Source organism: Centrocercus urophasianus, unplaced genomic scaffold (genome assembly GCF_019232065.1).
Source record: "Centrocercus urophasianus isolate 14NV4802_14NV808 unplaced genomic scaffold, USGS_Curo_1.0 seq_21, whole genome shotgun sequence".
In the NCBI taxonomy this organism is placed as follows: domain Eukaryota; kingdom Metazoa; phylum Chordata; class Aves; order Galliformes; family Phasianidae; genus Centrocercus; species Centrocercus urophasianus.
Window position 1 is genome coordinate 8,164,299 of NW_024884767.1, and position 27,492 is coordinate 8,191,790.

The 27,492-nt window shown below is 39.6% G+C and overlaps 1 protein-coding gene across 2 annotated transcripts; it reads right to left on the reverse strand.

Annotated features, from left to right (window-relative positions):
- Positions 1 to 25,164, reverse strand: LOC122162626 (S-adenosylmethionine synthase-like). 2 transcript variants are annotated; one of them, XM_042823094.1, is made up of 10 exons: positions 24,969 to 25,164; positions 22,559 to 22,652; positions 15,539 to 15,616; positions 12,077 to 12,199; positions 11,107 to 11,219; positions 10,242 to 10,385; positions 8,142 to 8,360; positions 6,486 to 6,668; positions 4,588 to 4,721; positions 1 to 1,489 (listed from the first exon to the last, which is right to left on the reverse strand). In XM_042823094.1, the coding sequence occupies exons 2-10, from the start codon at positions 22,629 to 22,631 to the stop codon at positions 1,387 to 1,389; spliced, it is 1,170 nt and encodes a 389-aa protein (XP_042679028.1). In that variant the 5' UTR covers positions 22,632 to 22,652; positions 24,969 to 25,164; the 3' UTR covers positions 1 to 1,386. The 2 variants fall into 2 exon arrangements, with proteins under 2 accessions (XP_042679028.1, XP_042679027.1); XM_042823093.1 differs by lacking the exon at positions 24,969 to 25,164 and having other exon boundaries at positions 22,559 to 22,747.
- Positions 25,165 to 27,492: the final 2,328 nt, after the last annotated feature.

Sequence of the window (27,492 nt, forward strand, 5' to 3'; positions counted from 1 at the left end):
TTTCTTTCATACATGTAACTTTATTATCAGAATATCCATACAGCGGTTACACTATCATGTGTTTCACTCTGGTGTGTGATTATGGTTTATTTCTTACATAGATTATGAGCCACTGTATTTTGAGAGATTTACATAACATATTGTAGCCATGCATTTCAAAGAAGAGCCTGCTTATTTGACATTAAATTAACGTGTATAATAAAGCAGCACTTGCAACATTTGGAGATACAAATATTTTGATTGATCCCTCTACATAGGCAACATTTTAATTTAGCTAAATTTTCAGCAATCTTGCTGCTCATGTCTGCTCTGGGCATCATTTTTCATTTCTGAAGCCACAGTTTAAGTAATTCATTTCCAGAATGATAATGGGAACATTTGAAAAGATGTTGATTGATTTTGTGGAGAAATTGCTTCATCTCTGGTATTGTATTAAGCACAACAAAGCACACATCTTTTACTGTTCTTGAGGAAAACTTTACACTGGGCAAATTAGCTACCCCGTGATAAATAGCTATTAGAAAATCTGTTAAAACATTTAGATAGAAGCTCTGGAGATTAGATATGTAGTGCTACTTCCTGTATACAAGCCTTCTCATATTTTCCAGTCCTTAAAGAAAAAGTGAATGGCTTTGAATTCTTTCTTCAATTTGTGCTTTCAGCTAGAGAATTCAAAAGAAGGTAATGCCCTCCAATTTTAAGGTTTTTTTTACAAAAATCTTCCACATTTCATTCAGTGGCTCAATGAAACTTAACAAAATCATCCAACTGCGGACATGGAAAACTGCAGTTTTAAGGGAGTAACAATAAATGAGTAGAAGAATTACAACACACAAGCTCATTAGAAAATTACGACAGTCCAAGCAAATGTAACACTAATTCAGATCTAACTTCATCTGGAGTTACAATGCCCATGTTCTGAAACAAGTATTTCTGCTAACTTACTTGGACCAAAGGAAATGGTAGTCGTAGAAATCACTGCCCAAAGCATTAAGACAAATAGATTATTACTGTTTTCCTTTTGCAGAGGGCTATTTGAAGGTACCTCACGTACTTCAACACAAAGTTAACTGGGTAAGCAGCAGCCAGCCTCCCTGGCAGTACTGTACTGACTTCAGTTCCCACAGTCACCTGTGCACTTAAATTCTTATCAGAGCCGAAGACCTAAATTGTTCATGTTACCAAAGACAAAGCTGGAGTATGCTGGATAGAGCTGCATGCGTTTGAAGTTGAAAATTAGAATTTGAATACATACGATTTTTAGTACATCTGTTAGCTACACAGTGTCATTTTAAAACAAGAGTAGGTGCAGTCTTTATGTGAACAGCTTGAAGTTGTACCTGATTGTCAAACCACCTGTCAGTTAACTGAAGCATTCTGAAAAGCTTAATACACAAGCTTTTTGGGTATTTCCCATGTAAATTCTTCTCTCCCAAAGTGCCCATAGCATGCTGTTTTTTGATAGATTGGCCTCTTCAAATCCAGCTCCCTAAATGAAAAGAAAAAAAAAAAAATCCAATTTGTGATTTATATGTATCAGAGGGACAATTAGTATTATCCCTGGAAGAAAAATGAGTTAGGCTTTGTTTCCTTGCACAGCCACACAGATTTATAGCAGCAAAAGTAGTAAGATGAGGGCTTCAATTTAAAGTAATTACAGTCAGCTTTATTCAGATCTATCAAATACGAATTATAAGGCTTTTTAGACTTTGTGATGCAGAAGCACTGCAATTGGAATAAAGCTTAGGTGCAATTGTGCAAGCATTAATGTATTTTGTCTTATTTTAAGTGTACTACAGAATATTTTCTGATGCTACTGTGCTGTAAAGACAATGGTGATCTCAAAAGAAGCAAAGGTGCATGAAATAATTAGAATAGGGCTTAATAGCAATTATGATTAGATAAATAGTAAACATGCAAGTCATGGTCATTGTTTTTCAGTCTGTACTATGTAGTGGACTGCAGCTATGCTAAATGGTTAGTCACAGGTATCCACACAAATGTTTCTCTTTATTATAAGGCCTGATACATTTTCTTCTATCTGTGCTTTCTTATATTTATTATTCTATTTAATTGCATTTGAAAGCATGTTTAATATAGATTGTTCTTACCTTGAAAACTGTCTTGGAAATAGCAGAGTAAGGAAAGAAAAGCAAATACTAGTAGCATAGTTAATCTATTCCAGATGGTAAAGGTATTACATATTCTCACACTTAAGGGATCATTTTGTTGATCTCATGGTATACAGCAGCTAAATCTCAAATATTTTCTGCAATATGATCAAACTCTCCAAGAGCCAGAGCGGTCATTTGTACTTGACCCTAGTAGAAAAGCCATCAAAATATGAGTTCTGACTAGATGAAAAGTGAAACAGCATGAAGTGTTTTGAGGACTGATAATCAGACCATTTAAATAACTTCGAAGGTCAAGGGGTAAAGCTTAACAAGGAAATATTCACTATACAATGTTCTTGGTTTTGCTTGCTTGCTTCTCCTTTTCTAATGTTTTTATCATTTCAGGTTTAGGAAAATGTACAATAAAAATGTGGCATTTTTGAACACATTCAATCAAGGAAGGCGTCTGATAGTTACTGATGGTGATGAACTAACATAATTACAAAGGCACAGAGGAGTTTTAAGCTGTTAACACTTAGAAATGTTACCTGGCAACTTGAGTTGCTAAAATGCTTTGCATTATCTCAAAATATTTGGGATTTAGCTGCTGTATACCCAGAGCCCAACTCTATTGTCAGTATATATGTTCAGGTAAGATCCTAAAAAGAAGTACAAAAGGTTGGCCCAACCAGAAAAATGTGTTGCTAAGGCTTGATTCTGAGAGCTGGCTCTCATTTCAAGGAACAAAAGAACTCCCTATTCATTCATTCAGATGTTGGCATTTTACCCCTCAGAATAAAAGACAGTGAAGATTCCTACAGAATATAGTCTAGAATAGACTAGATAGATAGACTAGAAAGATATATAAATAGACTAGAAAATAGACTAGAATGATAGGAATAGCTCCAGAGGGAAAAGAGAAGTAAATCATTTAGAGCAGTTCACTCAAATAAATGTGTTAACATTAAGCTAGTGTTAAAACTAGCATTGCTGAAAGTGACAAAGTGATTCTGTGATGCATGAAATCATACTCTTGCTGGTACCTATCTCAGTCTTGAGCTCCAGTGCCAAATTTTATGAAGCTTAATAAGGGATGAATTCACAGTGTGGTAGCTTCCTTAATAGGAAAAAAAGAGGTGAGAATCAGCCGGGAGATTCAAAAGTTCTTTAGGACTGAGAAATTGAACCTCTACCATTAGGTCTGTGGAACACAGACTGCAAATTCGCAATAACCTCTACCCCCCAAGGGTTCACCTAAAGAATCATGAGTTTATCAGGAAAAACATTAAGATCAAATAACAGCTACACTGTATGGAGATCAATCACTGCTGATAAGTACAGATGCTAAATCTACTTCCCTCTTCCAGCCCTTCCTCTGAGAGAACAGGATAATTTCCATGCTTTTTTAAGTATAAGGACTAATATCTGTCTAAAACACCTTCTTGCTCAGGCCCAGAAATATTTCAGAAAGATATATGGCGGAGTTGGGTGCAGGGGGTTTCTGTGTCCTCACTGACTATATGGTAGGCTCAATGACTCATGCTTCTGAACACAACTGAATTTTCACTTCAAGACAGTTCATTTCATGGTGGGCATTTCCTTTTTTCTTTTTACTTTTCCCTTTCTTCTCCCCTTCCCCACACCCCCCCCCCCCCCCCTTTTTTTTAAACACAAGATACTTCAATCTCTTATCAAGGTTTATGAAAGTGTTTAAGAAATCTGTATTCCTTTTAAATCAAATTCAGTTGACTTCAAACAGGCTACGTAGGGCTGTATGACAACTAGTGACAGGGTCTCATTGCTCAGATTTTCTGATGCAGAATAAAGGCTTGCAGAAGCTAGTAACTTAAAAATGTTATTTTCTCTTCTGGGCTAATGGCCAATATTCCCAGAAATGCAGTGGCAAACACTAAAACATCCCACTCATTTCAAAGGGACTGCTTGTGAAGTGAGGACACCAGAATCTTGTCATCCTGTGGCGACTGTCTCACAAACTGTTGCTATCTAAAGATTAAGGGCAGGGAGACCCTGTTTAATTTTCTTCAGTAAAGACCAGTCTTTCTGATGCCTTCCAGATAAATCTGGGATTCGGAGGCTTACATACCCCTAAAACAGACTGTTTGAAAAACCTATCTGCATCTGATATTAAATTTTAACTGTACTTTATCAAGTACCAGTATCTGCTACCTGGCTAATAAACTGCAACACAATACACTACCACTGTTACTGAGAGATGAAACATTAAATAATTGACACAAGTCTTCCTTACTCAGTATCTTGTGACCAGATTTGAGAATTGGCCCTTTGTATATCATACTGAGTGTGTGGGAGAGGCAACAGCAGAAATGACAGCAATACTAGACATATGATGAAGGTGGCTTTTGGGAGGTAAGGAGCCAGAAACTTGAATATTAAACTGTTAAAAGAATATTAAGAATATGATTTATTTCGCAAATACTAACAGCACACAAACCTTATGATAGCTCCAAGACGTAGATCAAAGTTTTTCTGTACAATCTCAAGCAGCTCTTCTTCAGATCTGTCTGAGGTTCCATAATGAAACACAGAGATTGCAAGAGGATGACTCAGACCAATAGCGTATGATAGCTGTGGAAGACATGCATGTTACCCAGATGCAGTTAAAACACTCCTTCCTACATTTTGCCTCTGAGAAAGGAAATGGCTATCTCATTTATCAAGGGAAGATCACATATATACTTTCATATATATATATTCCCTATGTATATATAGGGAATATGCTTTTGCTATTTGTCCTTTTAGTTAAGCCTAATGTTAGAACTAAAGTTAGGCCTCTTTTTTATTAACAAATAAGCTAGTAATTTTATGTCATACTAAATAAAACATATCACAGAATCACAGAATCACAGAATCGTAGGGGTTGGAAGGGACCTCCAGAGATCATCGAGTCCAACCCCCTGTGATATTGAACAGCTGGTCAGTCTGTAGTTCCCACCATTGTTTTAGCTTTTCAGTATTACAGGCAGGCTAGGAAACAATGTCCAGCAACAAAGCCAGCTCAATTATCAGGCTAATTGAAGGCCAGCAAGGTCTTAATCCAGCATACAGCTACAACAGCACTGAAAACATGTTTCTAATTCTGTTTGATACGTTTTTGTTTTCATTATCTTTAATCCAGACTCCAATGATTTAACAAAACCTTTGCTTTTCTGCTCTCATTCTCTTCTCTCCTCCTTTCTTAGTTTCACTGTTAATATCTGACATCTCCAAGTTTGCTATTAACAACATTAGTCTTGCCATATCTAAAGCCAGGCTTGGGAATTTAAGGAGGATCTCTCAGAGTTATGAAACAATAACATTCCCACCTGACTGAAGAATTAAGACAATGGTGTATGTGTTCCAAAATACCACTAAAAATGTGTATCCCAGGAAGCCAGATGTCTTCTGTCACCTCAGAGAAGGGAATTAAAAAAAAAAAAAAGAGAGAGAGATTTGCTAACTATCACTATCTGTGCACTCCCTGTTCTGTCTGCCCTTAACTTGTCTTACTGCACATATAAAACACATGCACACCTAAAGCAAGAGATCTTGTTCCTAATTGAGATGTCTGGCATTACATCACTGTGTATGTAAATAACGGGTTCTTAAACTCATTTCTCCAGAAAAATACCAGCAAGATCACTGCTACATTTTAACATCCTGAGTTAAAGCTACTACATAGCAGCTACTTGGAATAAATATGTATATGAACAAGTATTGCAAAATGCCTAGACAAATCTCCATGTTTTAGCATTCAGTTTGGGTTCCAACCAATAGCATAACTGTCTAGGTGCCAATAAAACACCTGCTTCCAGCTGAGACTTAGGAGTCCCAAAAATTCATACCCAAGGAAGGAAATGCTTTTCTTCTGATGATGAATGCTCTTCTTGTTTCAAGCTTTTAAAAAACAAATATTCATATGATTGAATTTTATTTTTAGTCACACTTAGCACCATAGTGGAGTCCACTCACAGTAACTTTAGGGTATTTTCAAATATAGCTTAATGTGCTTTAAGATACAAATAATTTGGCTATTCAGAAGTGCAGATTACATAACCAAGACACTGCTAACATAACTGCGATGTGCAGTAAAGCCCAGTTTGAAGTGCTGGGAATGAATGTGTTGCAGAGCATCAGCTGAGTTGCTGCAGTAAAAGCAGTGATAAACAGGTGCTGGGAGCAGGGATAGCAACACAACTGGAGAAAGAACATTACTGAGAACACTCCTTGTTCCAGGTGCTTTCTGGCCTTAGACTGGACTGTGACTGAGATTGCAAGCATGTGTTCTGAAGGAATGGCCACACAAGGGATAGATTGTCTGTTATGGTCTATTAATTTCACAGTTGCTCTTACCTGTATTAATACTCTTTTACAGAGACCAGCTTTCACCAGAGATTTTGCAACCCATCGAGCTGCATATGCTGCAGAACGATCAACTTTGGATGGGTCTTTCCCAGAGAAAGCTCCTCCACCATGGGCTCCCCAACCTCCATATGTGTCAACAATGATCTTCCTACCAGTCAGACCAGCATCACTCTGCAGAACAAGCAATTGAATACTCATGAAACACAACAGTTTATCCAATTCCATACTAAGTTATTGGGTATCGTTTTGTTTTGCTGTATTTTCCACAAAGAAAACTTAATGTTCAGCACATTTGTTTTTGCTTACAACTGTTTAATGAATGAGCTCTACAGGACTGGATTATTTTTCACTAACTGATGGTACCATCACTGTTGGTAACATCTGTGATGCAATAACTTTTGAAGATAAGAATGTGCCATAACAGTAAACATTACAAAAAGACTGCTCCCTGCAAATTCACAGTGTCAAAGTACTGATCTATTACTTCACTACACGTGACAAAGGTGAAGAATTTAGAAAGACAGAAGTCTTGCTGAAGAACAGATCATATGTAGCCTAAGAGGTCAACTAGATCCATTTACATACACATACTACAGAGAAAGAATTAATTTCATGGGGCTACAGTTCAGAGTTGTGTAGGACAAGAGCACTGAAATACTGTGAGTTCACCAAACAGTTCTCTGGTGGCACAAGAGCAATTTGGTATTTCTCCTTTCTTCTTCCTGTCTGCCTTTGTCCTTAGCAACACTTTTGCATGCTGTTTGGCCTACTTCCCACAACTTGATGAAATGTTTTAACTTATTCAGGCAGCAGAGAATTACTGCCTTTCTGTGAGATTAATAAAGTTGGTGACTGCAAGCTGATAAATGAACTCAGAATGTCAAGAAATTCCATCTTGAAAGAGCACAAACTGTATTAATCCACTAACTTTAAATATTCAAATAAATGATACCAGAGTAACACTGATATTTATTCTTCAGTGAAAGCAGTTTCTCTACTTCACCACAGTACGAGCACACCTTGTAGTTTTGGTCCTTCCTGAAACACCTTTTACAAAACTGAAAAAAAAGTGCAGCAAAACTTTTTACCTTTTCATAGTAATGACCTGCTTATAACTTCCTAGCTCCTGGAAAGTAGAACACAAGTCAAATTCTGATGAGTGCTGAGGGGCTTGGTGCATTAAGGTCTCCACTGAAATTTGTACAGCTTTTCTGAATAATTCAAATATGGAAATATACACATATATAAAAACCCATTTATAGAAGGTGTTGTTAATTCTGAGTCTTTTTGTTTGTTTCTGTGTATGTGTGTGCGTTTGTTTCTTTGTTTTACTGTGAAAGCACAGACAAACCACTTGTCAGATATTTTAACATGTAACTTAAAGGCTGACTCATTTAAAAACACCTTCTGGAACCAATACAGAGATTTTGACATTTGGCTATCCAAGCATGTAAAGCTCAGTTTCAATGCAAGCTGTCCAGTACAAAAATTTCAGTAGCAGTGACTGAAGATTCCTGAAAAATATTTACGCTTTATTCACTGAAGGTAGACCAGTGCAAGAGAACGTTTAGAAACATGTGGCAAAGTTTGTTCAGGCTCTCTGAATCCAAGTCTTTTTATCCTTTCTGCTTTCAAAGTCCATACCTTAGGACCACCTTCTACAAATTTCTCACTTGGAAGGAGATGATAAATTGTGTCTTCATCGAGATACTTCTCTGGAATGACTTCTTTAACAACTTTCTCCATTAGCTCCTTTTGTATGTGTTGTAGAGGTACATCTGGGGCATGATGTACTGAGATCACAACTGTATGCACTCGGATGGGTTCCACTGCTCCATCACTCTCCTTGTATTCCATAGTGACCTGGAAAGAAAAAAAGGTACCGAATCAAGGCCAGGAATACCCTTAGAGCACACTTCTTCATGTAGAACACTAGTCTGAAAATTTAGAAAGAACTTCATAGTTCTTTTCTACAGCGAATAATTAATAATAATAACAATAATAATAATAAGTGCAGGGAAAGGGGGAGAAAAATAACATATTATTGCTGACATTTAGTATCACTGTAGGAAAAGTGCTAAAGCATCATTGCCAAAAGTAAAGGATATTGCCTGTATTTACACATACAATAAAAAAAAAAAAAAAAAAGACAAATCATTTCCATACAGAAGGATTCTGCCTAGGATTGTTCCTGGCAGAAGCTAAACTCATTTAGTTTTGCATGGTAAGATAACTTCAAATAGTAAGCCTCCAAAGTAAACTCAAAATAACATTTGGAGATCTCTGCTGAAATGAGTAAATGTGGTTGATGATATGGTGATCTGTATTCTTCACTACCCTTTGAACAGCTTTTATATGCGTACAAATACATGACACTGCTCCACCTTTAGCGTTCTTGTAGACTAAGATTTCTCTAGTTTTCTACCCTCCAAGCAAGTTTGGATACATACAATGAGAAGAAACCAGTCTATTCACACTGCCAACAAAAGGTACAGGTTATCCATGTTGCTGTACTGCTGCTGTAACAGCTGTAGCAGTGTAATTCAGTACAGTTCATTTGCATCAAAGCAATAGAATATAAGAACAGGACAATGTGCTGCCTTGGAAGTGTAATATTTGTGGATTTCCACTCCTCTTCTGCAGATTTGAAAGCCTGGAAGGACAGCCTTTGAGACTGACCAAGTGCACTGTTGTTACAGTGTGCCTCAGTGACTCATCTACTACTCTGTAACACAGCCATCAGTGGCTCTGATCATTAGTCCATGTGTCCAGATCTGGAGCCCCCAGTACAAGAAAGACAGGGAGCTGTTGGAGAGGGTCCAGAGGAGAGCCATGAAGATGATCAGGGGACTGAAGCACCTCCCTATGAAGACAGGCTGAGGGAGCTGGGCTTGTTCAGCGTGGAGAAAAGAAGGCTGCGGGGTGACCTCACTGCAGCCTTTCAATCTAAAGGGAGCCCACAAACAGGAGGGGAATGAACTCTTTGAAAGGGTTGATAACTGCAGGACAAGGGGAAATGGTTTTAAGTTGAGGGAGGGAAGATTGAGGTTGGATGTCAGGGGGAAATTCTTTACTGTGAGAGTGGTGAGGTGCTGGAACAGCTGCCCAGAGAGATTGTGGATGCCCCGTCCCTGGAGGTGTTCAAGGCCAGGTTGGATGGGGCCCTGGGCAGCCTGGTCTGGTATTAAACGTGGAGGTTGGTGGCCCTGCATGTGGCAGGGGAGTTGGAGATCCATGATCCTTGAGGTCCCTTCCAACCCTGGCCATTCTGTGATTCTATGATTCTGTGATTAGTCAAATAAGCATGTATGGAGTTTCACACAGGAACAGATCTGTTTTGTCTGACTGAGAAACTGCTTTTTATCAATCCAAAATTCTGGAATATAGATGTTTATGCAGAAAATAAAAACAAAAACAAACAAACAACACTTGTTAATAATGTGTTAATCTTCCTAATCACCAGAGGAAAAGAAGCAAAATACCAGAGTTAATTTGAAGAAAACTGTAAAGACAATGCAGAACAGATTAAACCTCCCATATGTGTAACACACAAATGCACCTTGTGAAATCCAGCTCACCTTGGAGTATGAAAATAACACTATCATTTTTTAAATATATGTGTATATACATGTATTAAATATTACATATAAATATTCCAGTTTAGTAACAGACAGGGTAAGTGACTTCTGTACTTACTCACCATGAAAGTTTGTAAACTAATATCTATGCTTTTACTTTACAAACCTGTGTTTTTCCATCTGGTCTAACCCAGGGCCATGTTCCATTTCGTTCCAGATCCTTTATCCTTGAAGTAAGCTTATGTGCCAGGAGGACTGTTAAGGGCATACATTCCTCAGTTTCATCAGTGGCATAGCCAAACATCAAACCCTGCATTGAAATACAGGGAATTAAGCCACCGATTTCCATGTTCTCTTTCGGTTTCTGCACGTCTTTGCCACAAAATACTTTAAAATCAGCCAAATCTAGAAACAGCAGTAACTTGCAGAATGACTACACTTGGAGGCATAACCAGCCTGAAATTACACCTATGTGTCTGCATTGCACGAGAATGAGAGTTACAGAAAGGCCTGCTTCCCAAGCGTGATGTAATCATCCGCAAGAATTCACTGCAGAGGCCTAACAGACATAAAGCTCATGAAGTCTGCTCTGCCTTATCCCCATTCGCGACAACTGAAATAATGCAGCCTGAGAAGCAGAACCAGGCTACCACAGGACGTGAAAGACCAGCACTGCCATCTACTGATCAAAAGCTTAATTGTAGCTCTAACCAGTAGCGCCACTGGAAAAGACATTCCCAGAGAAGTTAGTGATGACTATGTCATTTCTTGTACTTGTTTGATTGGTTGGTTTGCTTTGTTTTTGGCAGATTATGGTTTTGGTTGGTTTAATGGCTTGAGTTTTTTTGTTTGTTTGTTTGGTCTGTTTGTTTGGTTTCGCACTTCTGATAGTTAAGAGAATACAAAGTATTTGGCTTTAATTCTTACGCTTAAATTTCTGCAGTGCCCATAAAGGAAAGTGTCTGGTCTAGCTCAAATCTAACTGCTTGTGCACACGCTCCATTTCAGTGTCTAGAATAAAATCCCATTACCTGATCCCCTGCTCCAATGTCATCGTCACTCTTGCCATGGGAGACAGCGTGCTTGATCTCTTGACACTGTTGCTCTAAGGCCACTAGAACTGTGCAAGTCTTATGGTCCAATCCTAGTGAAGGAAATTTTGGGAAGTGAGGTCATATAATTTTGAGAGTTTACCATCCACTAAAAAAGCTTTTGGGGATTATCTACTTACCTTGGCTAAAACTTCAATAAACCTAAGTATACAACTTTCCTATACCATCATGGTTTTGTACTGCTAACAAAAGCAGACAATATGAGCATATTGGTTTTACAGTATTAGGATCCGGGCAAGTTGCAGTTGAAATGAGCTTTTTGAACTGACAGGTCAAGTGTAACCCTAGCTGCCCCACAAAAGCTTGTGACAGTGCTTATATACAGATGCCTAGGGTTCAAACCACATGTGGAAAATGTTACCAGAAATTGTTACTCTTTTGTTGTTGCTATTGCTTCAAGTTCTAGAATTGGAGAAAAACTATGCAAGTAATATATGAAAAGGGAAAACTGAAAGAAAATAGTTGTGTTGGGGATTAAATTGCTGAAATGAAGCTACCATGGGAAAATGTATACATAAAGTACATTAGGAATTCCCTTGGGAATTAAACTCAAGTTTTGTAGGCTTATTCGCCCCAAGGGCAGGGATCATCAAGGCTTAAGCTTTCACTGTATAGACCTGTGATGTAACTACTTTTAGATAACTGAGTAAACACTAGTTTTTCTTTAACAGAGGAGAAAGGAGTAGATAGTCTTTTGAAGAATAAGTGTTTTGTGAATATTCTACCTCCAAGTAGCTTCTTCAGCATCTGCACAAAAATATGTATCAACATCTGTGCATTTTTCTTGCAGGTTAGACGTACATTTTGTTTCATTTTTAAGCAGATTATAGAAACAAGATTTTGGCCACATGCAGAGCAGATCCAACAATGAATGAAAGAAGGATCTCACCTTTAGAAGAGTCATCATACCCTATACTCTTAAGGGTCTCTCTTACTATTTGTTGGTAATCTACTATAGCCCGGGATGTGATCTCTCCACAAAGCAAAATCATTCCAGTTTTTGCCACACATTCTGCAGGAAAAAACAAGAAAGAAAGACAGAAAGAAAAAAGTAAGAATTCTACTGCTGCTATTTTTACAATTGCACAAGATGATGTTGAATAAGGTTTCCTATAAAAATGATTGCTTAATGGGGAAACTCAGAGAAATACCTTAGCTTAAGTATATGTCTGTGTGCCATTACTCTTCTCTTAAACTGATACTAACATAAAAATCATTTCAAGGTGGGTTCATTCAGTGCAATTATCCTATCTCCACAGTAGCAGCAGCAAATAACTGTAAGAACAGGTCCATTATATAGACTTATTATATATTATATATATTATATAGACATTATATTATTATATAGACTCCAAATGCTTTCCTGGTCCATTTTCAGCTCAGGGACCTTCTGAAGATAGAGGGACATAACTTATTAACAGACAGCTTTACTAATCTGTGATGGATTTTTGCTACGCTGATTCACCCAGTTGCCTCTGGCAACCATGAAAACTTCTAGCATCTACAGCAGCCTGACATGGGAAGCTCCACAACTACATTACAATTCTGTGCAGAATCATTTCATATTCCAAGCATCATTGCAGCCCTCAAATTTCATAGAATCACAGAATAGGTTGAGTTGTAAGGGACCCTTAAAAGTCATCTAGTCCAGCACCCCTGCAACGAACAGGGATATATTCTCCATTTGGTGTTAAACATATAGCAATCAATCACAAAATCTTCACCACAGCAATACAATCTACAATTACATGGCTTTATTTCATATTCCATTCAATCATCCCTTTAGGAAAGTAGAAAAGTAGTCTAAACTATTCACTGACAAACATTGTATGGCAGTGTTGTTAGTCTTCCCAGTAATTTTTTCTTCCTATAGGGATAGAGAAATAAACAAACTACACGCATTTTCAAGAGAGGTATCCATGGATTTACTTACTAGCTTAATTAAATTCTCAGTTCCACTATTCCTTAACTTAATAGAAATCTCAAACACTGAGTATTACAACTGAAGACTGACTCTGTTAACAAGACCACACCTCCAAGAGCTTACAATGAACTCCAAACCTAACTTAACTACACTTGTGATTAAGTGTGCTCTTTTTCCCTACCTAAAGGGAAAGCCTTACTGGAAGAACACAGAGTTGTGGATCTTGGGGCTGAGAAATGGCAAAATAAGGCTCCGCTCATCACCAACAGTCCCTACAAACTCTCTTAGGCCCATTGCAGCCCAGCAAAGCTTGGTAATTATGAAAAACTTCACAGCATAAAGATGTTATTTTAGAATCATAATAGGAATGGTTCATCTTGCTACATTTGCTTTTCATTTTGACCAAAATTAATGTAAACAAAAGAAAATATGGCTCAGGAACTGCACTCCACCAGCCACAAATACCTCAGCCCCAGCAAAACTCCTATCTGCTCTATCCAAGAGAAATTTACCATATAAGGTTTAGAGCTCCTCACTAGGAGATTGATTTCTTAAATGTTTAGGCCTCCCCAAAACAACATTTTGAACTTAACTACTGGGCAGAAACTTCCATTTTCTCTTTTGTACTGTCATGGTTTATAATTAGTAAAGTTTCTCTCTTGACTCTGATTTATTGGACACATCGGGAAGGAACTTTTACTCTCAAGAAACTATTTGGCTTCATTTAATCAGAGAGGAAACAGAATACCTATTTTGCTTTAGCTGCATGCTACTGGCACTCCTTATTGCCTTGACTTTACTGTTATATGTTGACAGCACACAAACAGGCCAGCTCCCTCCTGCCACAATGAGGCATTGCCAGATTAATAATTCAGAAATTCATGTGCAGTCAGCTAATCATACAAGTCCAAGCAGCAAATAAAATTCAGAGAACTACAGGCAATCTTCTTCTACTGGTGGGTTGAATTTAGTTTCAACATCTCCGTAAATCTGCATTTCATACTTATGTAAATTGCAGTGTTACACGGACCTAGCACTTACAAAATGCTTTGAGATTTTGGGTGGATTTTTTTGCTGTTGTTGGCTGGTTGGTTTTTGGTTGTTTTTTTTGTTTTGTTTTGTTTTGTTTTTCCCAAGAAGCTTTGAGGTTAATCTTGATCAACTGAACAGAAACACTGGGTTTCACTCAGAAACTGCTTTCTCCCATATCAGCCACTACCTTTTTCTATAATTTAATCAAATGCTGTATATGGCGAGATTTAATACTGTAATACCATATAAAAGTATTCTGATTCCACTTAGAAGTTTTAATATGTTTGTTTGGTTGGGGTTTTTTTCAGTTATTTTCATTTTTGTGAGGTTTTTGTCGCTGATGGTTGTTTGTTTGATTGCTTTTCCCAGCTGATTACAGAAATCAGGCATTTACCTATGTAACCATATCACACTTTAGCTTTTGCTTTGGTAAGACAAACTGATCATGCTTCTCACATTGCTTATAACATGCTGTCAGTCCTTGTCATTATCATAGCATTTGTCTTACCATCTTCCAGCTTTCCAGCATATTTAGAAGCACAACTTCTGCAGCACTGAAATATGTTCTTTATCAAGTCTAATATGTATGCTAAACTCTTCCTCTACATCTCCTCCCTGTTCACATCTACGCAACAAGATCACAGGAGCTGTTTAAACCATAGCATCATATTAGACCAGTGTCTTACTGCTCCAGCTATGGCCTCTATGACTTGTCCCACGAAGGTAGTGACTTTACACTCAGAGCTCTTTAGAGACATTCCCATTCTGTATTCATTCCAATCCTATAGTAAGTCCTTAATCTCTAGAAACAGAGATGTTGCTAGTGACAATATCTAGTGTAGAATACGGGCAGACTTAACAGAAAGTCACCCCAAAAATACGAGCTCGTTTGATCAGAATCACACCAAAACAAACTGTGCATTTACCTTCCTGTGGGCCAAGGGCATCACCCTGGTTCTGTAAAAGCACAGTATGCATCTATTTAGCACTCCTGGATTTTATTAATACATTTTACTCAGTAACCCAGGAAATACATTCTCAGACACACTGTTTCTCAATTCTTTTTTTCCCTAGTTTTCTTAAACTCCTCATAATCATTAGCTCTGTTATCCCCAGTTTTCCCTGACACCAGTGACTTCTCCTGAGAAGTTTTCTACATTTTATCATTTTTAATTTGTAGTGAAATACTCTATATTCTTTTCCCTGTTTATGCCTTCCAGTCTTTTGCTCTCCCTTCTCCTTATAGTTACTATGTCAGTGCTGGCCTTTGGCTAACTGAGGAAGAACTGACTGCCAGCCAATCACTGTAAGAATTTTGGATGACAGGACATTTTTGGCAACATGGATTACTTGTTGTACTTCATTAATCTGTTTTTATGTCTGCATTGTACTTACCACAGGCAACCTTGGCATCTGGATCAATACTGAGATGAGCATCTAAAACAGCATCACTTATCTGATCACACATTTTGTCTAGAAGACAAAAAAAAAAAAAAGAAAAAAAAAAGATGCAACTTTTCTATTTCCTGACAAAAACTGAAGTGATTTCTTAACATTTCATGTCCAGCAGCCAATACATCACTGTTTATGGAGCCAAGAGCCAATTTGAGCAACTTCGAAGTCTGAGTCTCTCCTATCCTGTTTCCACACTTCCGCTCAAGTTAATCCAAACATATCACTATCATCTGCAAGCATAAGCAGCATGCCAGGTGAGGGCACAAAGACAAAGTCTGTGAAGGCATTCTGGAATATTAGTTTTAGAAGGTGTAGTAGGTATCTCCTGAACACATATTTAACATATGCTCTTTCAGTAGTTCTTACCCCCCATATATCATGCTAGTAACAGTCAGAGATTTGCACTTAAGATATCATTTATCCCTTTGCTACCTCCAGTTAGGGTCTCTGAGATCTCATGTGTCTACATTTTTTAAGGGAAGGGGTGTTGTTCTTCCTACAAACAAGTGTGTTAGTTTGAATCCCACTCCTGCAATTATGCACAGCTCATTTGAGTTTAGAAAGCGTTGGTGAAAAATGTTTTTTACCTATTCTTCCTATAGTACCTACTACTTAATGAAGAAGTAAGACCTGAATGTGCCACAATTTTCTTTTCACTAGGACAACTGTGTTGTTTAAATTAAGTGAACAGATTAAGGGACAAATTGAGATTCTTGTCTCCTCAGGGTAACTGAGCCAGATAAAAGCAAATTATGTTGCTTCTGAAGAAGTACGTATTTAAAATATTACATATCTGCAGAATCAGTGTGAGAAATATGCATTAATCTTGACCCACTATCATTAAAAAATACCATCAGAGTGCAGCTACACAGCTGGATCTACAGTGTTATATCAGTGAGTCAGTTACCCTTATTGTCTGCAAGAACCTATATAATTACCTATGCAATTATTAGACTAAAATAACTTTTCAAGTGAGAATACCATTACATGTTCTGGTAAACTAGAGGACCCAAAGAGAAAGTAATGAAGGAGCATAATTGAATGTACTCCTTACATTACTTTTTGCTTTTAATCTACTTTGGAAAAAAGCAAGCATCAGAATGAAATTATAAAATAAGAGGAGAGTTATTCTATACCCCAAAACATCACAGAATCATGGAATCACAGGAGTTGGAAGGGATCTCTGGAGATCACCAAGTCCAACTCCCTGCCAAAGTAAATTCCATAGAGTAGTTACACAGGAAAGTATGAGCAAAAAGCCTGCTGTGATATATTGCTATACTTGGTATAGAAAGCAAGCCAGACATAGAGACCGCCACCAATTGATTTTTCATCCAGAACAAGCAAAAGAAGTGTCTCTAAGTTTCAGGAAGTACAAACAGTTTGTGGAAGATGGATTATTGTGGATAACGTGCAATTTTTATTTTCCCATATATGTCACCATTACAAAGAAAAATCACTGAGTGATGGAAGATGATGAAGACCCGGGATGGTGCCTAAATACATGCAGCAATGGGCAGCGTGGTCATTGACCAAAGGGTTGTGGTATCAGCCAGAGATGACTGTGACCTCACTGACCTTTGTGTATAAATTTTGTCGCCAGTAGAGACCAGCATGAACTTATGCCTGGATCGTAGTTGAGCACAGCTGTGAGTCTTGGAGCAATGGGTTGGGTTGTGCTGTAGGGCTGTCAGCAGCAGAGCAGCAGTTCTTGGTGCTCATCCCACAGCATCTCAAGTTTTTCCCTGGCCCCATCTGACTCAGGGAGCTAGGATGCACCTACAGTAGCAGAGGTGAGCAGTGTGGGGAACACAACCCTCAAGTTGGTCACAGGGAGCTAGGGCTGGGGGGTTACTGCTGCCTGCCCTGGGAACAGCAAGTGACAATGGCCTCCCTCTTTTTCTTTTGCAGTTTGTGACACTTTCTGCAGCTGCAGTGTCAGACAGACAAGGAGCTTCCTAACCTCATCTCTCCCCAGCTCACTGCACAGCCTGGGGACATGGAGGTGCCTATGGGCACAGTTGGGATGATGTGACCTACATGACCCCTGTCTCCAATAGTTTTGCTATGACGGTCTGCTCTGCTGAGTAAAGAAGCAGATCAGATGTGCCATATGCAGGCACAATATAAAGACCACCCAATACTCAGTGAAGTTGGACAACAATTCACAGAATCATAGAATCTACAAGGTTAGAAAAGACCTCCAAGATCATCCTGTCCATCTGTTCACTTATCACCAGTATTTCCCACTTTCCTCAGTACAAAATCGAAATGTTTCTTGAACACCTCCAGGGATAGTGATTCTACCTGGCCTGGGCAGGCCATTCATGTGCCTGACCACTCACTCGGAGAAGAAATATTTCCTAATGTCCAACCTGAATCACACCTGGTGCAACTTAAGCTTATTCCCTCTAGTTATTTATTGTTATTTACATGGGAGAAGAGGCCAACACTTATCTCACTACAACCTCCCTTCAGGTAGTTGTAAGAGCAACAGGCCCTGAGCCTCCTCTTGTCCAGGCTGAACAATTCCAGCTCTCTGAGTTGCTTTCCATAAGGCCTGTGCTCCAGATCCTTCACAGCTTTGTTGCCCTTCTCTGAACCCGTTCCAGGGTCTCAATGCCTTTCTTGTAGTGAGGAGTCCAAAACAATATGGACAGAGTACTCAAGGTGTACTTCCTGGCCACCTGGGCACACTGCTGGCTCATGTTCAGCCGAGCATCCACCAATGCCCTCAGGTCTGTTTTTCACATACAATCTTCCAGCCAATCTGCCCCAAGCCTCTAGCTCTCCCTGGAGTTGTTGTGGTCAAAGTGCAGGACCTGACACTCAGCTTCGTTAAATTTCATCCCACTGGCCTCAGCCCAGCCATTCAGCCTGTCCATATCGCCTTCCTTCCTCCAGGCAGATCGACACTTCCAGCCGACTTAGTGTCATCTGCAAATTTGCCGAGGATGCAGTGAACACCCTCATCCAGATCATCAATAAAGATATTGAATGGGACTTGCCCAGCACCGACCCCTGGGGAACACCACTTGTGACTGGTACCAGCTAGATGCAACTGCATTTACCACCATTCTCTGGCCTGGCCATCCAGCCAATTCTTTACCCAGCAGAGAGTGTATCTCTCCAAGCCAATGGCTGCCAGCTTCTCCAGGAAAATACTGTGGAGACAGTGTCAAAGGCTTTGCTGAAGTCTAGGTAGACTACATTAACAGCCTTTCCCTTGTCAACCAGGTGGGTCACTTGATCATAGAAAGAGATAGGGTTGGTCAAGCAGGACCTGCCTCTCATGATCCCATGCTGGCTAAGCCTGATCCCTCTTGTCCCACATATGTTGTGTGATCACACTCAAGATGATCTGCTCCATAACGTTACCTGACACTGAGGTCAGGCTGACAGGTCTGTAGCTCCCCAGATCCTTCTTACAACCCTTCTTGTAGATGGGAGTCACAGTGGCAAGCCTCCAATCCTCTAGGATCTCACCGGTTGACTATGCACACTGGTAGGTGATGGAAAGCAGCCAGGCTCTCGCTTCCACCAGTTCCCTCAGTACCCTTGGGTGGATCCCATCCAGCTCCATGGACTTATGGCAGTCCAACTGGAGTAGTAGGTCTCTGTTTCCACCTGAATCATGAGGGATTTATTCTTCTCCCCATCTGAGATTTCCAGAGTACCCCAAGGATAAATGGTCTGACTTTTAAAGGCAGTTGTAAAGAAGGCATTGAGAACTTCAGCCTTTTTCTTATCCTCAGTGGTCATTTTCCCGCCACATCCAGTAAAGGACGAAGGTTCTCCTTAGCCCTCCTTTTATTGTTAATATATTTGTAAGAAAATTTTTCGTTATCTTTTAGCTCAACATTCAAGTTGAATTCAAGCTGGGCTTTTGCCTTTCTAATTTTTTTTTCCCTGCATATCTTAACAACTTCTCTGTACTCTCCTTGAGTTGCCCTTCCCCTCTTCCACAGGAGGTAGGTTCTTTTCTCCTCTTGGAGACTCAAAAATCTTTTTCATCTATGCGGGTCTTCTTCCCCACCAGCTCATCTTGATGTTCCTGCAATTTTAAGACTTTCTTCTTGAGGAGCAACCAGTCTTCCAGGAACCCTCTATCCTTCAGGACTGAATCCCAAGGTACTCTCCCTACCAGTGTCCTAAAGAGTTCTTAGTCCACCCTCCAGAAGTGCAAGGTAGAAGTTCTGTTGCCCATCCTCCTGACTTTATCAAGAACCGAGAACTCTTCCATTTTACGGTCAGCCTGCCCAAGACAGCTCCCAACCTCCACATCTCTGTCCGTGAACAGCAGACCTAGTGTAGCACCTCACCTGGTAGGTTCTCTTACCAGCTGCATCAGGAAGCTATCTTCCATACACTCTAAAAACCCCCTAGACTGCTTTTTCTGCACTGTATTTCCAACATGTATCAGGGAAGCTGAAGTCTTCCATGAGACTTGAGGGCTGGCAATCATGCAACTTCCACCAGCTGCTCATAGAACATCTCATCTGTTTCTTCATCCTGGTTAGGCAGTCTGTAACAGACCCCCACCAGGATGTCTGCCTTGTTGGTCCTTCTCCTGATCCTTACCCATATCAACCTTAGCATTCCCCGCCTGAAGTTCACCAACATCAAAGCACTCTAACACAGAGAGGTACATCATCACCTCTCCTTCCTTGCCTACCCCTTCTGAAGAGCTTATAGCCATTCATTGCAGCACTCCAGTCATAGAATTGATCCCATCATTTTCCATTATGGCAACTAAGTCATAGTTTGCCTGAACCACAGCCTCCAGGCTCAGGAGTTTGGAAGGCTAACCTCAACCTCTTGGTCTGCCTCTGGGAAAAAAAAACAAATAAACAGAAAGAAAAAGTCTGTAATTCAATGCAAAGTTCAAGGCTCACAATGAAATTAACACAGGAACCATAGAGTAGTACCTTCCAAAAGTGAAATTAACACAGGAACCATGGAGTAGAACCTTCCAACACACTCTAAAAGCAAATAAATATGAAAAATGCCAACCTGTTACTTAGAACATACGAACCTGTGTGCCATCAATACTATTTCACTGAGGTATAAACTAAAAATTGGCTTAGAGTAGACCACAGAGAGAGTTCATGCCTATACTGGGTTCCTTGATGATGTCATCCCAGATACAGAACCTTGAACTTGTCTTTGTAAAATTTCATGCAGCTCTTGTTCGACCACACTTCCAGCCTGTCCCAGTCTCTGTAAGACATCTCTCCCTTCTGGCATGGTCACTTTATCATCATTATTAATTTAATTGTCCAGATCTTTTTTGCAGATATTCTACAGCATAGGGCCAAGTATTGATCCCTGGCAGATTCCACTTTTGCTAGCCTGCATGAAAACAACTGACCCCTCCCCTTTGAGTAACGCCTGTTGGCCCATTTCCATCTCCCAGACCATATATTCCCTCTACATCTAGCCAGTTTGCCTAGGATGAGACAGTGGGAAATAGTGTTGTGCTGGATCTCCCCAGGTGCCCGCTTCATTTGTTTGTAACATTCTCTAAGTGGATTCATTCCATTACTTTCACACGGTTTGAAGTGAGAATAATGGCCTCATAGTTTCTTGTATCCTCTTTTGGACCCCTCACGTAGATGGGTGTGACACATGCCCTCTAGCCTTACTGAAATTGCTTGCCAGTGTGTTTACTTACAGGATCAGAAATACGGTCAGTTACGTAAGTATATTGTACCATACTGATAAAACTGACCGCAGTTTGAAGACCCAAGGGCATGAGATGAAAGACAGAAACATCATGTAGCTATAATTTCAGACCCAGAAATTATTTTTACAATCTAGCGTAGAATCAGTAATGTCAAATTCCAAAGTTTATTAATCAATAGCCCTGTAAGCGTGAAAGGGATTCAAAACACGCGGTCTGATACTCAAGCAAGGAATGCCATATCCTGGAAGAACTGATAAGTTTTATTGCCATCAGTTACTTGCCCTATTACAACATACGGCATAATGTTCAAAAGCAAACAAGTGGTTGCAGTCCTTCTTGATATGATGCTACATGCTGCAGTGGTCTTGCAGTTCTTGGGCTGTTCAGACAGGGCTGAGCAGACATGGGATACTATAATAACTGGTCTCACACCATGCAGTTCCCACATAAGGAATAGGATTCATAAGAACAAACATACACAAGAAAAATCATCTGCAACTATTCAGTGTTTGACATCACCCTTATGTACTCTCTCTTAGGCTTTTTATCATCTATTTTATTATGGCAAAATAAAAAAAGTAGTGTTACTTTTAGTCTTAACATTAAAATCTTCCATTTTAAGGTTAAAATAAAAATGTATAGATGTTGCAGCCTTTACTATAAATTTAAATTACTAGTATATCTGATGGAAGCCTGAACTTTCTCTGCTCCATTAGTTAACAGAGCTTCTAGATACACATTTGTCTAAATAAAACTGTGCGAAAAACACCTGAATTTAAAGAACAGACATTAGAGATCTGGTATTATCTTTCAGCCCAGAAAAAAAAAAAGAGTGGTTTTTGAACCCCCTACAACATATTTAAACTTGCACTGAACAGAGCAATTTGGCCAAACAGCCATGTTTAGTATTTACAGAAGTATCTGGTAGGCAGCTCTAATGAAAACCAATGCTTAGTACTTCAAACATCTCAGAAGTTCAGAGTTAAAGATGTGGAAGACACAATTTTTTTTTCAAATTGCAATTAAAATCAACGTCCACTATATGTAGTAGCTCTAAGTCTACTGTAGAAGACACCTCCTTCTTCCTCTCAAGTAGAAGTTCTAAGTTATCTATACACCAGACTATACTGCATATTAAACAAATAAAACAAATTATTGTCAAGGAAATAAAAACACTAATCAAAACAATTGATTGTTCTTTCTTTTCTTCACTATAGGAGATAGGACTCAACTTTCATAATAAAAGCAAAAATTTGGTCAGTATTTTGACTTACCAGAATGTCCTTCTGCAACAGATTCTGAGGTAAAAAGAAACCGTTTTTCTTTTTTTGAGGCATGGCTTGACATGACTTTATATTTTCAGTGAGCCTGCAAATGAGAAAGACCAAAAGCAACTACAGAACAAGCCCAGACAGAAAACAAGGTGGAAAGGTTAATGTATATATGAAAGCAGCTGATGCAATAGCTTCCACCTTTGTTGCTCAGAAGATTAAGACTGATCTTTGAGAATTTTAAAGCACACCACTACAGAAACTCATAAGACTTAAATGTTTGCATAACCTTTGTCCTGTTAAACTCTGCAGAAGTGTTAAATGCAGAGATAGCTAAGCCAGAGTTGAACACCTTTGTTCATGTCCCAAATCCTTCATTCTTCCCTTCTTCTAAATGCTAAGTAAAAAGCACTTCAAGATGGCAAAAAAGCAATGAGATTTATTTGTAAGGGTAAATAAAGTTTTCTCTTAAACATAGTATCTACACTTAGCTTTTGCAATGAACTGTGCAGAAACATCTCCCTTTTATGTGAGAAGTTTATAACACCTCGGGGTGGTGAGCTGTCCTTCCCTAATAGTATTTTTGACAGTAGTTAAGTGAAGAGCTGTACAGTAATCACTGGAGATTCTTAGAGCCATCAGAGAAGGCAGTGTTCATTATAAACTACCTTAAATTCTGAGACTAAAATCTATACTCCTGCCCCAAACAGTGAATTTGTCAACAGTCAGGCTTTCTCACCTACTTTTACAGAACTCTTTTCTCCTACTGTTTTCCTTAGAGAGATGCACTGCAAACCAGAAGGATTCAAAGTATCTAAACAAAGTGAAGAGCTTTGCTCCCCCGAAAGCTCTGTGTTACATTAGCATATTTTAGGATGCATTGCAGTAGCATAATGGAGCACCCAAGTAAAACGCAGCATCAGAAATCATTTAGGAAACAGCAGGTGCATCTGGCCATGAAAATCCTCTTACCAATGAGCAGTTTTATGCTGCTGCAATTCATTATGTTGATCTCCGGTCACCAAACCTATTGCCACTTACAAAAATGGCGTTCCATGATGTAGGCATAATATACAGCAAAGAAAAAGGCACTGAGATACAGGTGGAGCAATACAACTGCAAGCCATACTGGCTGTCGTGAACAAAAAATATTACTCACCAGACCACTAGCAAATGTCTCACAAGTGGAAGGCAGGTATGGTAGCAAAAGCAGTAATAAATACAAACCACTTAGACAAATGAGCCAAAATCAATCTTCTTACACAGCATGGGGTTTTATACTGTGGCACGCTTGTTTCTTTTGCAACTGTATATTTTGTGTGGTAATATACGTATCTTCCAAAATCTGCGTATCAAATTTCCAGAAACAGTAACTGTAGAGTTTTTTTACAGTGAGCATGAGGCCTAAGAGAAGCTTTCACTTTGGAGATAATAAAATAGTTAATCTTGAGTTAAGCTCACTCAGACAAAAGTAGGATTAAGCAAAATTGTCTCTCAGTTGCAAGGATGGAAAAAGTGCTGCCTAACTGTGATAACTCAGGTGGTAGCTAGTATGTTACAATGAGCCAGCCCCCAGCAAAAAAAATCACCATTCTGCTGAAGGCAGAGTGATAACAAAAGAGGTAGTGGCAAGAGACTCGTTTTGGTTTTTTGTTTTTTTTTTTTTTAAAGTTCTGTTCTCATTTTAATAAATCTTCTGGGGCAAAAGTTTTCAGAACATAACACAAAGCAGCACCTATTCTCAGGACAATTGCTCATGTGTATGTGGAGAGCAATAAAAAGAAATATTTTAAACCACAGTTAATTATTGTCAGAAACACCATATGAAGACCATTAACTCACTTATTTAATTGTTTCTCTTTAGCTTCAAAGAGTACATTATAATACTATATGAAAATGAACTGATCATACAGAGATTTATGTCCTCGGAAGGATATCACTTCTGTGCCATACTCTTTGAGCTCAATTTGCATGTTATACAAAGCACTTCATGCAAACCAAATAGAAATATTCACATGAACTCTTCTATAATTAATTGATATTATTCTGCATTCTAAAATTCTTATGCATTACTTTGCGGTTTATACAGTTTCCATTCAACATATGCTTCTTGGCATGCTTTACAATGCACAACATTGCATATACTCCAACTTCATCTATGAATACTTATGGTGGGAAAAAAGAAAATATGTACAGAGCATAGTTAATCTTTATTAACCTTTTTAAGGAAAAATCTGAAAGACCACGGGTAAAAGGGAAACAGGGCAAAGGGAGGAGGTGCCAGGACAGGAGATATGCAGGGGCAGGAAGATGATGGAGAAAAAAAAGGAGGCACAAGTTGCCTGAATGAGACTAGAGCAAAGAGACACCCATGCAGCAAGAAGCATAGATGACAGTATAGGAGAAAGTATACCTTCAGAGGGATCACAGACAACGAATGGACCCCATTTCAGAGCGATGGAGTATGAAACACTCAACGTGCTGATGTCAGGAAGCAGTGAGAAGCGTCCACTGTGAATAAAGCATCTTTTCTACGTGTTCTTTTGTCTTCGTTATTTTTTCAATACCATAATCTTTTAAAAATTAAAAACTTGAAAATTAAAAACTAAAAACTCGAGATTTGGCAACAAATCAAGACAAATTTCTTGTAGCAAAGCCGTTCTGTTCCGAGGAAAGTTTTGTTTTACACTGTGGATATCACAGACAACATTTATTACTAGCTAATATGTTCTAGCAACTTCGACAGCTTCTGTAGGAGTCATTTTCATTTGCCTCTTAGACCAAGCATAAAAAACACTACTGATGTCACCAAGTTCAGAAAACTGCAATGAAAAATGGAGAGACCATTTAAAAATGAAATAATTTCAGTAGCTTCACTTTCAATGGTTTGCTCTGCAATCCAGAATCTCAAAAAGAAATTACTACTAGTGCCACAGAACTGTCTATCCCAACTGAAGTACACAATTTAGAGTTCGTTTGTGTTTGACACATTATTTCAGTATTTCAGCCAAAGGCCTGTCCCATTTTGTCTTACAAACTTATTTCTGCTGCAGTTCTGTTTTTTTTTTCACCATCTGTACTTTAGTTGAACTTTACTTCAACATGCTTGTTAAAAGAAATTCACTTTTCTGAGATTTCATGGTTGAATCATCCCATGCTACAGACGACAGGTAGGTTCTTCCAGGGATCTTCAGCAGAATGAAGAACAGCCATAGGGCTGTGGTTACAATTAGAGCTTTATTATTACACAAAAACATTAGTGATCAGCATACCTTATTGTATCTACAATTTCTAGCACTTAGCTTACAGTTAACCTAGAATTCCTACAATCTACCATAGCTATCTAATTACATAGAATACTTAGTTACCTGGACTTCTCAGTCACCTGGACACTCCGCAGATCATGTGTCAAATTCTCAATAATCAATCAACACACTACAATAATTACAGGCTACATTCAGGCTTTACCTAAAAGAACACATGCCACTCAATCCTCAGAAGTAGAAGATGATAGTAGAGATAGTAGAGGTGTCCATGGCCACTGATGGATCACAGGTTTTACTGTCCAGTAGCAGTTTTAACCCCAGTCCTTAGAAATGGTGCTGCTTGATTCTGAAAGTAATATTTCATATGCTTTTATCACATCCCTACTCTGTGACAGCTGTCACCACATGCTGGTGGCCCCAGCACCTAAGTTTTGATAACAATGGTGGACCACGTTGGTCACACCACCAACAGGAAGCTTGCCTGTCAACATCCTGGCACTAGAAATGGGGAGACAGAAAGCTGGCAGGGGCTGATATGTTACCAGCCTGTTTACATATTGTGGTTGCTTGTTAAACTTACTACCGTGGGTCAGAGCCAAGGAGTACCAGTCCCCAGCCACATACCTGCCTCAGGAAACTTCAGCAGAACATATGCTATTCTAACAGGCAACTATACTCATGTCTTTTTCTCTAGACTGTTGCTTGCCAACCCAAAAAAATTCCAGAGGTGATTCCCTAGATTCCTCTTCGCTAAGGCTCATGGCTAGTTCCAGTTCCTGACATGAGTCTCCCATGAGTATGCATTAGAAACCTGCTGCCCATTCCCCACCATTGCAGCTTTCTCCTCTGGCCTGAGTGCAGCCAAGATTGTCATTTTTTTTTTCACATTCTTCTTTCCAGGAAGAATGCATATCACCATCTCAGAGTGATCGGTTGTGCAATATAGGTAGGCTTGAAAGCTAACTTCCACCAGTTATAAAAGCAGAGCCAGCAGAGGCTGGGATGCTGCTGAATATCTCACAGGTTCTTCTATTTATTGCCTAAGACCATACTATCTTACTTCCAGTGTCTACTAACTCACTTGAATGCCAGATTTCAGCACTGTGAGATCTTTTAGCACGGACATACTTTGTGTGCTACTTAGCCTCTCCAGACCGAGTATCCCAGCCCGGGCAGTACTGCCACCAGTCCTTGCTGACCCCTGGAGAGAGCCCATCACTTCGTGCGAGCCTTCAGGCCTATCGCTGCCCACGCATACAGCTGCACTTCCCTGCTCTGGGCTGAGCGCACCAACGGACAGCAGTTGCCCGGCACAATCTTCCTCTCCAGACCTTTCACCATCTTCGTATCCCTTTTGGATGCATATATTTAAGTCCTCCTTATTCTGCGGCATCCAAACTGCACACAGCACGCGAGGCGAGGCAGCACCAGAACGGGGGGCGGGGCGATCCCCATGGAGGATGCAGGGCTCTGCCGGCCGGGGCTGACGCGTGCTGCGGGGCAGGGCCGCAGCCGGAAGCCTTGGCACCCCCGAGCTCCAGGCGGCGTTTTCCTCCTCGCAACCACTGTAGCGGGGCTAGCGGCTCTCGGCCCACTCCGCCGTCGCCCCCGCCCCGCGGCCGCCGTGCCGGGGGAGGTGCTGGCGGGGCGGGGCGCACCGCACCGGGCCCA